The 15,865-nt window shown below is 44.6% G+C and overlaps 1 protein-coding gene across 2 annotated transcripts in view; it reads left to right on the forward strand.

Moving 5' to 3' along the window:
- Window positions 1-245: 245 nt before the first annotated feature.
- Window positions 246-15,865, forward strand: part of RNFT1 (ring finger protein, transmembrane 1) — a 29,941-nt gene continuing 14,321 nt past the window's right edge. The window contains exons 1-4 of one of the 2 annotated variants that reach the window (XM_039349996.1): window positions 246-438; window positions 4,467-4,924; window positions 11,344-11,420; window positions 13,522-13,622. In XM_039349996.1, coding sequence (XP_039205930.1) covers window positions 4,522-4,924; window positions 11,344-11,420; window positions 13,522-13,622 — 581 coding nt within the window. In that variant the 5' untranslated portion in view covers window positions 246-438; window positions 4,467-4,521. The remainder of the gene's footprint in view (window positions 439-4,466; window positions 4,925-11,343; window positions 11,421-13,521; window positions 13,623-15,865) is intronic. The other variant, XM_039349997.1, reaches the window with a different exon arrangement.

Here is a 15,865-nt window from a genome sequence, read left to right on the forward strand (position 1 = left end):
AATCAAGACCAGCGCACTTCCCACCCAGCAACAGAGAAGGAACAGGTCAGCAGGACTCAAGACACGCCCCCTCTGCGCCGCCGCCCATAATCCCGCCCCCTCCGCGCCACCGCCCACAGCCCCGCCCCCTCCGCGGCAACGCCTCCCATCCCGCCCCCTCCGCAGCGCCGCCCTCAGTCCCGCCACGCCCGTGGCTCCGCCCCTGTTGCCGTGGCGACCAGCTCTCTCGGTCTGCTCTTCTCCTCCTCCGGCCGCCGCGGCCACTCCTCTTCCTCCACGGAGCCGGTAGTGGAAGGCGGCTGGTCCTCGGTCGCTCGCTGGATCGCTCCGTCGGAGACTGGCGCTTGGTGAGCCGCCCTCGCGGCTGCCATGGAGGTGGAGGCGAGGCCCGGGCCTCCACGACCGGCCTCGCCATGAAACTCCGGCCCGCTATGAGAGGTGGGTGGCAGGACTGCGGGGCGGGAAGGGCCTTTGGTTCCCCCCCCCCATCCCGTCGGTTTGGCGACGTGTCCTACTACAATTCCCATCATCCCCTGGGCGGGGGCTGCCCTCGGGGGCTGCCCTGGGCTGGGTGGGAAGTTGCCCGTATCGGTGGAGAGACAAGACCTGAGCCTGGATTGATATCGCGGACGTTAGGAAAGAGTTGGACGGATGGGAGACCACCAGGTAATCCCACTGTAATCTAAACCGGGGTTTTCTAATCTTGGCTATTTTAAGATGGGTGGACTTCAACTCCCAGTCTCCCCCCAGCCGTCAGCAGGCTGTCTTGGGAATTCTGGGAGTGGAAGTCCCCCCCCCCATCTTAAAGCAGGCTGGCTGGAGAATTCTGGGACCTGAAGTCCACCTTTCTTAAAGTGGCCAAGGTTGGGAAACCCAGGTCTTAACCCGGAAATCCACTGGCCCTTGTGTCAGCCACCCCACTCGCCAGCCATGAATGAGTCCAGCCATGTCCTTGAAAGGACTAAGTCAGGGGTAGGCAACCTTGGCTCTTTTATGACTGGTGGACTTCAACTCCCAGAATTCCTCAGCCAGCCATGCTGAGGAGAAATGGAGAGGTTTTCATGCTGAGCCATGCTGGCTCAGGAATTCTGGGAGTTGAAGTCCACCAGTCATAAAAGAGCCAAGGTTGCCTACCCCTGGACTAGGTCAACTGGCCTCAAAGGAGTCCTGACCTTTTTTTAAATGACTTGAGATTCTCATTAATTAACTTGCTTCAGAGACAGGAAGAGAAGCATCAGCCCAACCAACTGTTGCTTTTGGGGAAGAAGGATTTTGTAGCCATGACCTGTTTGGATTCTGCCTTTGCTTAGGGGCATTGTAGTTCCTGCCACTCTGGTTGCGCCAGTCGTTCCTCCCCTTCCAAACAGGACTGGGGACTGAGCCTTAGCACTGAAGAGGACGGGGAGAATTACTATGATTAGGTGTTCTGTTTGTCACAATAAAAGCAGTGATTAATCTCTTTCTCCGGAAAAGACTTCGTTTAATGGCCTTCTCCAGCAATGCATTATTGATTGTGTAAAACCGGGTTGAATACACGTAGTCCTCGACATACAACCATTCGTTTAGTGAATGAACGAAGCTATGACAACACTGAAAGAAGTGACTTATGACTGTTTATCACACTTACGACCGTTGCTGTGTCCCTGTAGTTGTGTGATTAACATTCAGACATGGCATGTATTTATGATGGTTACGGTACCCTGGGATCATGTGATCATTTTTTGTGACCTTTCTGACAAGCAAACTCAGTGGGGAATCCAGATTCACTTAACCGTGTTACTAACAACTGCAGCGATTCACTTAACAGCTAACAGAGTAACACAGTTGGAAGGGACCTTTGAGGTCTTCTAGTCCAACCCCCTGCTTAAGCAGGAGGACAGTGTGCCTTGCAATGCGATCCCGTGGAACCGCACAACAGCCTGTGGGCAAAAAAAAAAAAAAAAGTCGTAAAATGGGGCAAAATTCACTTAACAACTGTCTTGCTTAGCAGTGGAAAATTTTGGCTCAATTGTGGTAGTAACTCAAGGATTATATACCAGCTGCCTCCCTAAAATAAGTGGTAAGGCTAATGTCCTTGTTTCCCCCCCCCCAATTTGGGGGAGAGGGTAAATGCCATTTTTTTTTCAGTAATGCTGGCATTTAAAATGTAGATTTGGGGGAAAGTTCTTTGGCCTTTGTCTCAAAATCATGGGAATTATAATCCCAAACATCTTTATAGCTCCAAATTGCTTACATTTTCCTTGCAGAGCTGAGAAACGTTTTGTTCTCCAGGCGTTGGTCTGATCTAGGTTGAAAGGATGCTCATGTTATCATTGTGGCTTGTTTCCCCTTCCCAACCTTTTAGGGCTTGCTGATTGTAGTTAATAAACTGTAATTTGTATCTTGGTGTGCTATGTCAATTCACCCAGTTGTGGCTCACTCAATAAACCCTGGTTAAAACCATATCACGTACTTTGGCTTACAGTATGAACAGGCAACGTCATTCAGAAAGTGCTGGTCAGCCGTTTGTCCAGGATACAATAAGAAGGGCCCTTCCAGCCAAGTGATTCTATGATTTTGCTCTCTTGAGGACTTCTTCTTTGTCCCCATCCCCAGGAGATCTTGGATTTACAAATACAAACACTAGCCTGTTGGACTTGTTTGCTCATTTGCATTTTTATTCTTACTTTTATGCCTTTCTTCCAAGGAAGAAAGTCATCTCCCTTCCTTTTTTGCGCTCAATAACCGTGAGAGAGGACCAGCCAACTGGTTTATTGTGGCTTAATGTTCTTTACAGCCACTTAAGGGGGGGGGGGGTTGAACTTGGGTTCACCAACCTTGGCTGCTCTCCAGAATCTTTGCTCCACGGTGTATACATTCCTGTAGGTAAAGCAGATCCTAATTAAAGGGTGGTAAACGCCAAAATGAAACTCCTCTTAATGGGCTTGAGGCAATTTCCAGAGTTTTATTTCCCCATTAAAAGCTGGGGGTTCCAGGTGGTAAAGGTTGCTCTGGTGATTGCAGTGACCAATAAATTGAACAATAAGTGTTCAATAAGTGTGGGAAAACCAATAAAACCATTGCGGAGAAGTGGCTCTCCAGACAGTTCTTAAAAACCTCCCATGATGAAGACCCCTCCCCACCTACACGAGCCCTTGACTTAGGATTGCAACTGAACCCAACATTTCCCTTGCTAAGCAAGCCAGTTGTTAAGTGAGTTTTGTTCCATTTGACGACCGTTTTTGCCACAGCCGTTAAGCGAATCGCTGCAGTCGTTACGTGAATTAGGCAGTCGTTAAGCAAAGCTGGCTTCCCCCCCCCCCCTTTGACTCTGCTTGTCAGAAGGTCACGAGAGGGGATCGCATGACCCTGGCAGAGTGCAACCATCCTAAATACACGCCAGTTGCTAACTGCCCGAGTTTTGAACCCGTGACTACGGGGAGGCTGTGACGGTCGTCATGTGAAAAACTGCTGCAAGTCACTTTATTCAGCGCCGCTGTAACTTCAGACGGTCATTAAACGAACGGTTGTAAGTCGAGGAATACCTGCTGTTACCGTGTTTCCCCCAAAATAAGACCCAACCGGAAAATAAGGCCTAGCCCAGTGGTTCTCAACCTGTGGGTTGGGACCCCATTTGGGGTCGAACGACCATTTCACGGGGGTCTCCAAACAACGCAGTCCGCCATTTTTTCCCCCTTTTCCTTAGCTGTGCTACTCCCTTTTATTCTATTGGCTTTTGAAAGCCAATAGAATAGACTCTCGTGAATAGAGTCTAATTCTATTGGCTTTCAAAGCCAATAGGAATTGTCCAGGCTGTCTCTGCCCTGCTGAGCCCGCCAAAAGTCCCATTCTGCAAACGGTGCTGCACCAGTTGAGTAGTCCTCGACTTACGACCGGTTGAGTAGTCCTCAACTTATGACCGGTTGGGGGGTCGCGGCATTAAAAAGGTTGAGAACCACTGCCCTAGCCTGATTTTTCAGGATGCTCGTAATAATAATAATAATAATAATAATAATAATAATAGTAGTAGTAGTAGTAGTAAAGTTGGAAGGGACCTTGGAAGTCATCTAGTCCAACCCCCTGCTCGGGCAGGAAACCCTACACCATTTCGGACAAATGGCTGTCCAGTCTCTTCTTAAAAACTTCCAGTGTTGGAGCATTTACTGGTTCTGGAGGCAAGCTGTTCCACTGGTTAATTGTTCTCACTGTCAGGAAGTTTCTCCTTAGTTCTAGGTTGCTTCTCTCCTTGATTAGTTTCCACCTGTTGCTTCAAAAAATAAGCCTCAGTTAAGATCGTCAGCCAGACGGACGCATTTAGTACCGTATTTCTCTGAATATAAGCCCTAGCCCTGAATATAAGCCCTAATGCTTCTTTTGCAGCAAACATTAATATAAGACCCGGTCTTATTTTCGGGGAAACACGGTACTTTTCGTTCCTAATTGAGGCTGGTTCTCTTCTGACCATCCACTCCTTTCTTCCTTTTTAGGAATCGCCGCACCCCAGTCCAAATTTTGGAAGCAGGTCACCACCCGCTCTGCACCATGCAGTCCAACTCGAACGTTCGACACAGTGGCCTCAACAACGGCCACAACCACGGCCCCTCCTGCCAAGGCACTCACGCCACCAGGTCTCCAGGAGAAGAACCTTGCTCGCACGGAGGGGACGTTCACATCCAGATGAGCTCAGCTGTTGGGGAGCCAGAGGCAAATGCCGGCTCCAGGCAACATTCTCGGTTGGGGACTCACGGCCACCTGCCCGGTGAAGCCAGAAGCGGTCACTCGAGCGGTTCGGAGGAGCAAAGGGACAGTTCTCTCTCAGAATTCAAATACCTTCTCCAGTGGCTGCACAGGAGCATCCCATACATCTTGATTTTGTCCCTCAAAATTCTCGCGCAACATATCATCGGTAGCGTATCAACCTATTGGGTGTTTTGGAAACAGCAGGGTTTGGGTTTTCTTTTGTTTTTTTTAAAAAAGTGTATTTTAGTGTGATGGACGAGTTGGGTGTGGATCAGTCTGGACTTCAAGGCCAGAAGTTTTGAACCCTTAAAAAAAAAAAATCCAGTGAAATACTCAGCTGTATAAAGGAAGCGTGCCAGTTAATATTTCCATCTATTTTTTTTCTCTCTTGATTTTCATAATTTTGATACATGATTTGGAGTTTCTGAGACCTCCCCAAGTGCTTCTAATCAGGTTGTTTCAACCACAAAGGCCATTAGCTTTAAAAATTGGACAAGGATGTGACACTTTTTTTAACTTCTAAAAGATGTTCAGTATAGGTCAGGAGTAGGCAACCTTGGCTCTTTTATGGCTCGTGGAATTCAACTCCCAGAATTCCTGAGCCAGCCATGCTGAGGAGAAGGGAGAGGTTTCCATACTGAGCCATGCTGGCTCAGGAATTCTGGGAGTTGGAAGTCCACGAGTCATAAAAGAGCCAAGGTTGCCTACCCCTGGTATAGGTAGTTGGTGACTTACAAATAGCTGCTTAGTGGCCGTTTGAAGTTATGATGGACCACCCCAGATTTGGTCAGATTTTGGGTGCTTGGCACCCATTCCCCATTCTTACCTCCCGTAGTCATGTGACCACAATTTACTTTTTTTTTTGCCAAAACTCAGCATTTCTTTCCAATTTCCAACAAAACAATGGATTTGAAGACAACGGATTTGCTTAATGACCACCGTGTTTGCATAACAACAAGCACAATATATAAAAACAAAAATGCGACTCTTGGGAGTATTCATATTGTCAAAATAATGATCACCAAGAGAATATCAAAAATAGAATTTAATCCACCAAGCTTTCGTCAAATACATTTGACATCGTCAGGGTTAAAAGGCAAACGCCGGGGGAAGTCTCTTTTATTTTTACCATTAATAAATATATATATATCGCAAAATCAGGCACAGTCAAGTGGTGACCTGCTTAAGGACTGGCACAACCTATGACCATAATTCCAGGCTCCATGGTCATAAGTCAAGGACTACCTGAACCTTATTTTATAATATTGTGGGCTTGAGGCAGTTCTCGACTTAAAACCATTTGTTTAGTGACTATTCCCCATGGTCACGTGATACAAATTCAGACGCCACTGACTCATATTTATGACGGTTGCACTGTCCCAGGGGATCACAAGCAAAATCAGTGTGGAAGCCAGATTTACTGGCATAGCAACTGCAGTGCTTCACTTCAGTGTGGCAAGCAAGGCTGTAAAATGGGGCATAACTCACTTAACAACTTAAAGACATTTTTCTTCTGCCCGCCATAGAGGAGATCGCTCCTTTTCTGAGGAGTTTTGATTTTAAAACAAAATCAGGAACTGGGAACCAGCTTTGCAGTCCCTTTGAATTAGTTCCCCCCCCCTTTTTTTTTAAGATCTGTCTTGAATTGTGGTACCCAAAATTGATTTTAAAAATGACGTTAACTACATGCCAAATGGTTTCTCCTGTTCTGCTGATGCACAAACTAAACCAAAAACGGGACAGCCCAAAGCCATCAAAAGTGTTGAAAGGTAGAACATTCGTCCTGCTGTATAATGTTTTTGTTATGTCTCCTTCAGGAGCACTGAAAAAGGTTACTGTCCTTTCTCCTCCTCCTCCTCCTCCACAATGGTCTATCTACTGCTGGATGAAGGCCCAGTTGGGCCTGCCATACAATCAATCCAAATAGAGCTGGAAGGGACCTTGGAGATCTTCCAGTCCAACCCCCTGCTCAAGCAGGAGACCCTATACCCTTTCAGACAGGTAGCTGTCCAGTCTCTTCTTAAAAACCTTCAGTAATGAAGCAGCCACAACTTTTGGAGACAAGCGGTTCCACTGGTTAATTGTCCTCACTGTCAGGAAGTTTCTCCTTAGTTCCAGGTTGCTTCTCTCCTTGCTTAGTTTCCCTCTATTGTTTCTTGTCTTGCCCTCTGGTGGTTTAATCATTTCTCTTTTATCTTTTTATTTTGTGGGTCCTTCTGTAGATCGCCTTCTATTTTTTTTAATTCTTCTTGTAATTTCCCTTGTTGAAGTCTCCTATCTTTATTTTTCTTTGAGTTGTATGCAATTGTCAATCCCCGAATGTAAGCTTTTGTAGTATCCCATAAATTTTGTGTTGATGTCTTTTCCTTTTTATTTACCTGAAAAAATAATGTCAACTCCTTTTCTAGAATCTGTATATATTGTTTATCTTTACACAGTCTTTGATTCATCGACCATCTTTTTCTCTGTTTCTGGCCTTTCCATTTTATTATTATTGGGTTGTGATCCGCCCAATCATTAAGCCCTATTTCAATTTCCTCTATCCCTTTTTGTACGTCTGTTGTTGCCCAGGCCATATCGATCTTAGACCAAGACTGATGTGGATATGAATAGAACGTATATTGTTTGTCTGATCTGTGTGTCTCTCTCCATATATCCTGAAGATTGAGTTCTGTTACCATGTCAAAGAATGATATTGGTAATATATTTTTCTTCTTTTTGTTCTTTTCACTACTCTTATAATCTTTCTTAACATCAACTATTGCATTTAGATCCCCAAGCATACAAATATTTTCATAATCCAGATCCACTAGTTTCTTATGTACCTTTTTAAAAAAATCTTGTTGATTATTATTTGGTGCATATACTGCCGTTAATAAAATTTGTTTTTGCTCTAATTCTATTTCCAACATTAAAATTCTCCCCTGGTGGTTTAATCAAATGGGATCCATTCTATGACCGCCTTGGTCCACCTGCCGTCAGTTCTTCTTGCTATGCGACCAGTCCCATTTCCATTTCAGTTCTTTTACTCTCTTGATGGCATCCTTTACTTTCATTTATTCTCTAATCCATGTGCGAGTTGTTCTATCTTGTCTCGTGATGCCGAGCATGGACCTTCCCGTGACTCTTTGCCCCACTTGTAGTAGCTTTTATCTTATTGATATTTCATGTTTCCAGACCGCCCATCTCTTCCAAGGAGACTTTTAAGGACACAGGTATCCTCAAGGATCCTTACTTGCAGCCTATCAAGGGTTGAAAGTTGTGATGGTGGTAAAGCAGGTCATCAGTGGGCAACCTCATTTTATGACCTATTTTGCAGCACCCATTAAGCAAAGGCGGTAGTTGTAAAGCTGCAAACAGACGTAAATGCAAACTGGTTGTTCAGCACTTGAATTGTGGTTACAGCCTGGGGATTGGGGTGGCCATTAAGACTTCCGGATCATAAGTACCTTTTGTGTCCATTGTAAGATCAAACTGCTGCTAAGGGACTGGTTGAAGGTTGCGGATTACTTTCCATCATCATCATCAAAGTTGGAAAAGACCTTGAAGGTCATCTAATCCAACCCCCTGCTCAAGCAAGAAACCCTATACCATTTCAGACAAATGGCTGTCCGATCTCTTAAAAACTTCCAGTGTTGGAGCATTCACCACTTCTGGAGGCAGGTTGTTCCACTGATTAATTGTTCTCACTGTCAGGAAATTTCTCCTTAGTTCCAGGTTGCTTCTCTCCTTAGTTAGTTTCCATCCGTTGCTTCTTGTCCTGCCTTCAGGTGCTTTGGAGAATAGCTTGACTCCCTCTTCTTTGTGGTAGCCCCCAAGATATTGGAAGACTGCTATCATGTCCCCCCTCTTCATTAAACTAGACATACCCAATGCCAGCAACCGTTCCTCATATGGTTTAGCCTCCAGTCCCCTGATCATCTTTGTCGTTCTTCTCTGCACTCTTTCTAGAGTCTCAACATCTTTTTTTACATCGTGGTGACCAAAACTGGATCACCTGTACCCATTTTTTCACCAGTAAATGGAAGTTTGTTAGAGAATACGAACAACATCTTGAAAATATTCGTATAAAAAGTCAACTACAATTGGGAGGCAAAAACCTTCATTATCAAACTGATGTCACTGAACCTATTTCAGATCCAATAATCTAATGCCAGTTCCTCTGAATTGGCTTTATCCAGTCTAGGATAGGATTTACAAATAGTCCTCGACTTACAGCCACAATTGAGCCCCAAATTTCCGTTGCTAAGAAAGGCAACTGTTAAGTGAATTGTGCCTCATTTAATGACCTTTTTGCCTCAGTCTTTAAGTGACCCATGCATTTGTTAAGGGAACCGGGCTTCCCCGCATTGACTTTATTTGTCAAAAGCTGGCTGGGAAGGTTACAAACGGTGAACACATGACCCCAGGACAAAGCAACTGTCATAGGTACACGCCAGTTGCCAAACGCCCGAATTTTGATCTCGTGACCGTAGGGATACTGCAACAAATGTCAATGTGAAGCAATCGTAAGTCACTTTTTTCAGTGCCATTGTAACTTTGAAGGGTCGCTAAACAAGTGATTGTAAGTCCAAGACTCCCTGTAGTAAGAAACACAATCTTTGTGTGTTTCCCATTTTCAGTAAATGGAAGAACAGACGGTTTCTGGCCTCTGGGGCAGGGGTCTTCAAACGTGGCCCTTTGATGACTTGTGGACTTCAACTCCCAGAATTCCTCAGCCAGGCACACGTGCCTGGCTGAGGAATTCTGGGAGTTGAAGTCCACAAGTCATCAAAGGGCCACGTTTGACGACCCCTGGTTTGGGGCATAGCTTTCCATATTTGGATGTTTGGTTCTTAGCTTCGTCTTGAAATTCAGTTCCCCCATTTTGAAGGGAAGACGGGATCCATCATTTTAATGCCATCCCTGCTCTTTCCCCCTCTATTTTACATTCTGTGCCTGCATTGGAAAAAAAATGCTAATGAGCATCTAGAATTATTATTTTTTTAATTGTCCTTTTGTTGCCATATACACAGGGGCTCTCAGCTCACAGTTAGGGTGTAGAGAACCTGCTGTGTCAAAATACTCAGATTCCCTTCAAGGAAAACAGTATAGAACAGTGTTCCTCAATTTCGGCCATTTTAAGATGTGTGGACTCCAGCTGGCTGGAGAATGCTGGGAGTTGAAGTCCACCCATCTTAATAGTGGCTGCAGTGAAAAAACACTGCTATAAAATGGCTCCTGCCATGTTCCATTGAATGTGGAGAGAGATTTTGTTTCAAAATAAGCGTTCAAGTTGGGCAAATAAATACCCACATCTCTTTGTTTTGTTTTGTTTTGTTTTGTTTTGTTTTAAAGCCAGGTGAAGCTACATAGGAAAGATTAGAGGTCACGCTGTCGGAATGAACGTGGCTGTGTTGTGTAAATCACATGAAAAGGATTTCACAGATATGATGCTGTTTGCTCTAATTATGCTGCTTTGATTTTCGGAGCACAGGGCGTTGTAATTTGAGTTTCTGCTCCCTTTCCTGCATTTTGTACTATGTTTTGATTGCGTAATGCTGCCAGGGGACAGGGAGGACAAAGGTGGAGAACTGGTTAGATAGGAAACAGCAGTCAACCATGGCATCTCCTAACCTGCCTTTACCAAGTATTTCCCCAAAAATGTTGGGCTCATCCTATCCTGAGGGGTCCTTGGTGCTTTCTGAACTTGGTTGTTTCCTTGCAGACATTTCATGACCCAACTAGGTAACATCATCCATGCTGGAAGAGAGAGGGGTATGAGGAGGAGGAAGACTATAGGGTCCTTGGTGCTGTCTGAGCTTGGTGGCTTTCTTGCAGACGTTTCTTTACCCAACTAGGTAACATCATTAGTGTTGGAAGAGAGGGGGCTATGAGGGGGAGAAAGACTATAAGGTCCTTGGTGCTCTCTGAGCTTGGTGGTTTTCTTGCAGACGTTTCTTTACCAAGCTAAATAACATCACCAGTGCTAACAAAGAGTGGGGTTTCTTCTCATTTTATATAAACAGAGAGCAGGCACCATTCCTTACAGCAGGGGTCTTCAAACTTGGCCCTTTGGTGACTTGTGGACTTCAACTCCCAGAATTCCTCAGCCAGGCACGTGTGCCTGGCTGAGGAATTCTGGGAGTTGAAGTCCACAAGTCACCAAAGGGCCAAGTTTGAAGACCCCTACCTTACCGGCACTGATAATGTTAGCTAGTTGGGTCATGAAAAGATTGCAGGAAAATACCGAAGCCCAGAAAGCACCAAAGACCCCACATTTCAACCCTCAGCTACAAATATTCTCCTTTAATAGTCACTCCCTTCTGTTATGAGGGCTACAAAAATACCCTTTATTAATTCAGCACTAGCTCTAGGATTCTGATTCATTAATTGTATAGGATCTTGTTGCTCTTGAGGGCTGCAGCGCCCCTGTGTATAGAAGGCCAGTTGGATTTATTTCCTTGTCTTAGAGAGCATTGATATTCTCGCATGCAAATTCTTGCTTAACTTTTTTTTTTTTTTTAAGAAACTTTGGTTTGGTGCCTTTTTGTTACTTTTGTTGTTGTTGTTGTTTTCCTTTTGATTCCCCCCCCCCTTTTTTTTTTTTTTTTGCTTGTATAATTGGCCCTTTTTTTCTAACAGGCATTTCTCTGGGAATGGGACTGCTCACAACTTTTATGTATGCAAACAAAGCCATTGTAAATCAGGTTTTCCTCAGAGTAAGTATCAGTTCCTCCAGCACGGTTTGTAAGTATTTTTAAAGCTTAATTTCACTCAGGAGATTCTGGGCAGAAGTATAGAGTGTGGTTTTAACTTTTGTTCTACCAGGCTATAAAATAGCATAGATTTTTTTTTTTAAAAGAGGTTTTCTTTTAAACATGAGGTTTATTTTTTTAAAAAAACTGATCTGGAATGTCTTAGATCAGGGGTCTTCAAACTTGGCCCTTTTATGACTTGTGGACTTCAACTCCCAGAATTCCTCAGCCAGCGTGCCTGGCTGAGGAATTCTGGGAGTTGAAGTCCACAAGTCATAAAAGGGCCAGGTTTGAAGACCCCTGGTCTGGATCCAAGCCTGCAGTTTCATCAAAATGGCCGACTGAGGAATTCTGGGAGTTGAAGTCCACAAATCATAAAAGGGCCAGGATTGAAGACCCCTGTCTTAGATTAAACACATTGAGAAGTGTCAGATTAAATGCATGCAGATCACTGGGTTGTTTTGATAAAAAAAATTTATAAAATAAATTTTATTTTATATATGAAATACAGGTAGTTCCCAACTTATGACCACAGTTGAGTCCCAAATTGAGACAGTTGTTAAGTGAACTTTGCTCCATTTTACAACATTTTTTGCCACACTCATTTAGTGAATCACTGCATTTGTTAAATGAGTAACACAATTTTGAATCTGGCTTCCCCAGTGACTTTGCTTGTCGGAATGTCGCCAAAGGGACACTGCAACCGTCATATATATGAGTCAGTTGCCAAGCATCTGAATTTTGATCATGTGACCATTTGGATGCAGCAATGGTTGTATGTGTGTAAAGTAGCCATAAGTCACTTTTTTCAGTGCCATTGTAACTTCAAATGGTCACTAAATGAACTGTTGTAAGTCAAGGATTATCTGTATATATAGAGAGAGAACCAGTTTGATTTAATGTTTAAGGCAGGGGTGTCAAACTCAATTTCATTGAGGGCCGCATCAACATTGCGGTTGCCCTGGGGGGGGCAGTGTGTGTGTGGCCAGGGTGGGTGCGGCCTACTGGGTGGACGTGGATGGAGTGGGTGTGGCCTACTGGATGGGCATGGTGAGCTCTACATTATCCGCGTCAAGGGGGCCTGTGGGGGCCTGGGCAGGAGTGGGACAGATCTGAGGGTCTCTGGCAGAAGGGGGGGGGACCGGGGCAAGCGCCAAGGCATGGTCCATTTCTTCATTCCTCACAAAGGGTGACACCTCCCCAGCATGCACCCAGGGGGCGGGGCCATTGCGGCAGGGGCTGGTTCCTCGCTGTTTCCAGACGGCCTTGTGGAGCTAAGACCGAATGCGTTTCAACATAGATGGGCACCACAAAATTGTACATTGGCTCCCAGCCAGACTGGGCCAGGGCCAAGGCAGCAGGGGCTGTTCCCTCACTGTTTCCAGAATGGCTTCGCGGGCTGCATCCGGCCCCCGGGCCTTGTGTTTGACATGTCTGGGTTAAGGCAACAGGCTAGAAAGTAGCCTTTATTTACCAAAATTAAGCTTGAGATTTAAATATATCTGAATATATTGCTTATTTTAAGGAACACTGGTCAGTTAAACTTCACTCAAACCTGAGGCTCCTGTTTATGCTGTTGCAACCTTTCTGAGTCTTAGCTGGCACATGGCAGAAAAATATCAGAAGAATAACCAAAAGTATCATAAGGACTTTGTCTATTGTCAAAAATTCAATAACAAAATCTTTAGTACATATCTCAGGTTACCTCATCAAATATTTCTTCTCTGCTTCCCTGAACATTTGCTATATCATATTTAGGCTAGTAAGTTTCTAATTGTATCAAACTCAGTTAAAACTTCATTATCACATCTATCAATACGTTTTTGGCTTATACATACCCATATCCTGTTTTTAAGTTTTACCTAATTTTTAGCTTTTAATTACAGTACTCCAATTTAACCTTTAATATCCAAAGTATTTAAGTTTCAGGTAATCCAAATTTCCTTTCTCTCACTACATAAAACTTATAATGTCTAAAATGCACATATTTACTTACTTAAATATATTCTAATTTTATTTCATAAACGTCGATTGACCGACATTTTCTAACATTCTTCCCTTGCAGGAAAGGTGCTCCAGGCTACGGTGTGTGTGGCTGCTGCTGTTCCTGGCGGGATCAGCTATTCTCATTTATTACACCTTCTACTCTCAATCCCTTCATTACAGGTAATTCAGCACAGACCAATTCCCCATATTGGCACAGGTTGCCCTCATCTCAGAGCCCCAATCATGGACCCGAAAAAAGGTACAGGTCGTCCTCGACTTACAACCATTCATTTAGTGACCGTTGGTAATTTACAACGAGACTGAAAAAAGCCGCTTCTGGCCGTTTTTCACACCACCGTTGCACCGTGATAAGAATTTGGGTGCTTGGCAATTGGTTCTTATTTATAACTATTGCAGAGTCCTCGGGTTACGTGATCCCCTTTTGTCAACGGGGAAGCCAAAGTCACCTAACAGGCATGTTGCTAATTGAACAGCTGCAGTGATTCACTTAACACAGTGGTGGCGAACCTATGGCACGGGTGCCAGAGGTGGCACTCAGAGCCCTCTCTGTGGGCACGCGCGCAGTCGCCCCAATCCTGGGCCTTCAGCTGGGTTTTATAAAACCTTTTCGCTTTAGGCCTTCGCCGCCGTGTAAAAAAAAAAGGTTCAATCAATCAGTCAATTTCAACTTCTTGCGGGAAAAAAAAGATCTTGCAAAGTTGGAATTGATTGATTGATTGATTGAACTTTTTAGTCCCACCCAGGCTGCGGTCTACCACCGCAGCCACACCTACCCAATGGGCCACACCCACCCAGCACCCAACAATACATAAATGGGTTTTGGGTTGCAGTTTGGGCACTCAGTCTCTAAAAGGCTCGCCATCATTGACTTAACAACTGTTGAAGAAAGGTTGTAAAACGGGGTGAAATTCACTTAACTGTCTCGTTTAGCAACAGAAATTATGGGCTCAATTGTGGCGGTATGTTGAGGACTATCTGTATTCGTGGCTCAGATTTGAAGATCCGATGATCATCTGTCTGTTTTCTCTCTCCCTTTGCAATCAATCATGTGTTCACATTTTGGACACTCGGCTCCCACTGACATTTGTGGCCATTGCAGCATCCCATAATTATGTGACCAGTTTTTATAACATTTTTTTTTTTGCCAGAAACCAGTGTTTCCAATTTCCTGCAAAACAAAGTCATTTGGGGACAATAGGTTCGCTTATGATCACTGTGCTCGCTTAACGACCATGGCGATTTGCTTAACAGCCACTGCAAAAAAGTGTAAAATCCAGTCAGTTGCACGATTACCTACTTGGGTATATCTAATCTAGTGAAAAAAGGACTAGGGGAGATAACGATAGCAGTTGTTGGAGTTAAATCTGGTCCGTGTCTTATTCCAAGCTGGGAGAAGAGATAGGAAAAGTGAATTGGAGGCAGGCTGCAGTTTTGGAAAAGAGGTCTCTGTTTATTTGGTAACCAGAAACAACAGTGACAATGGTATGTTTCTGGGATGACTGACAAATTGGGGTTGAGAGTAGATGGAGTTTTATACAATTTGGGGGGCTTTGTGATTGAGATGCCTCTTCCTGTGCAAGGATATATCCTTTAATATTTTAATAGCTGTTGCCAGATTCCTATGGGATTGTGTAGGAGTCATGCCTAGCTCTACAGCAGTGTTTCTCAACCTTGACAATTTTAAGACATGAGGACTTCAACTCCCAGAATTCCACAGCCAGCAATGCTGGCTGTGGAATTCTGGGAGTTGAGGTCCGCATGCCTTAAAATTGTCAAGGTTGGGAAACACTGCTCTACAGGCAAAAGGGGAAATGCAAATCCTAGGTGTTTTATTTGTCTGAGCTAATCTTGTCAATTTCAGCCCTTGCCTACTGAGTTGCTGATTCCGAGCTGTCGGCTATCCTTCGTTTATGAATAGAGTGGCCTGGCTTTATGGATGAATTCAGAATATCCAGTCATAAAGCCCAGCCTCTTCAGAATCCTGCTTGAGGCGGTTTTCCTATAGCAGAAAGACTGGGGCTGCTTTCTGCCTTTGTTAAGATTTTTCTCCTCTTCTCCTTTAGGGGAAATATTCTATTCTGCATCCTTTCAATAGTGTGTAGAATATTTTATTCTGGTGAGGAGACCCTCCCCACACAGTTCCAGTATTTGTAGGGCTGCCACAAAGATGAGGGGGGGAAGCCCCCGAAGGCAGGACAAGAAGCAGCAGATGGAAACTAATCAAGAAGAGAAACTACCTAGAACAGGGGTAGGGCAACCTTGGCTCTTTGATGACTCGTGGACTTCAACTCCCAGAATTCCTGAGCCAGCCATGCTGAGGGGAAAGGGAGAGATTTCCAAGCTGAGCCATGCTGGCTCAGGAATTCTGGGAGTTGAAGTCCACCAGTCATGAAGGGGGCCAT

This window comes from Crotalus tigris, unplaced genomic scaffold, assembly GCF_016545835.1.
Source record: "Crotalus tigris isolate CLP2741 ecotype Arizona unplaced genomic scaffold, ASM1654583v1 scf7180000018306.2785112, whole genome shotgun sequence".
Taxonomy (NCBI): domain Eukaryota; kingdom Metazoa; phylum Chordata; class Lepidosauria; order Squamata; family Viperidae; genus Crotalus; species Crotalus tigris.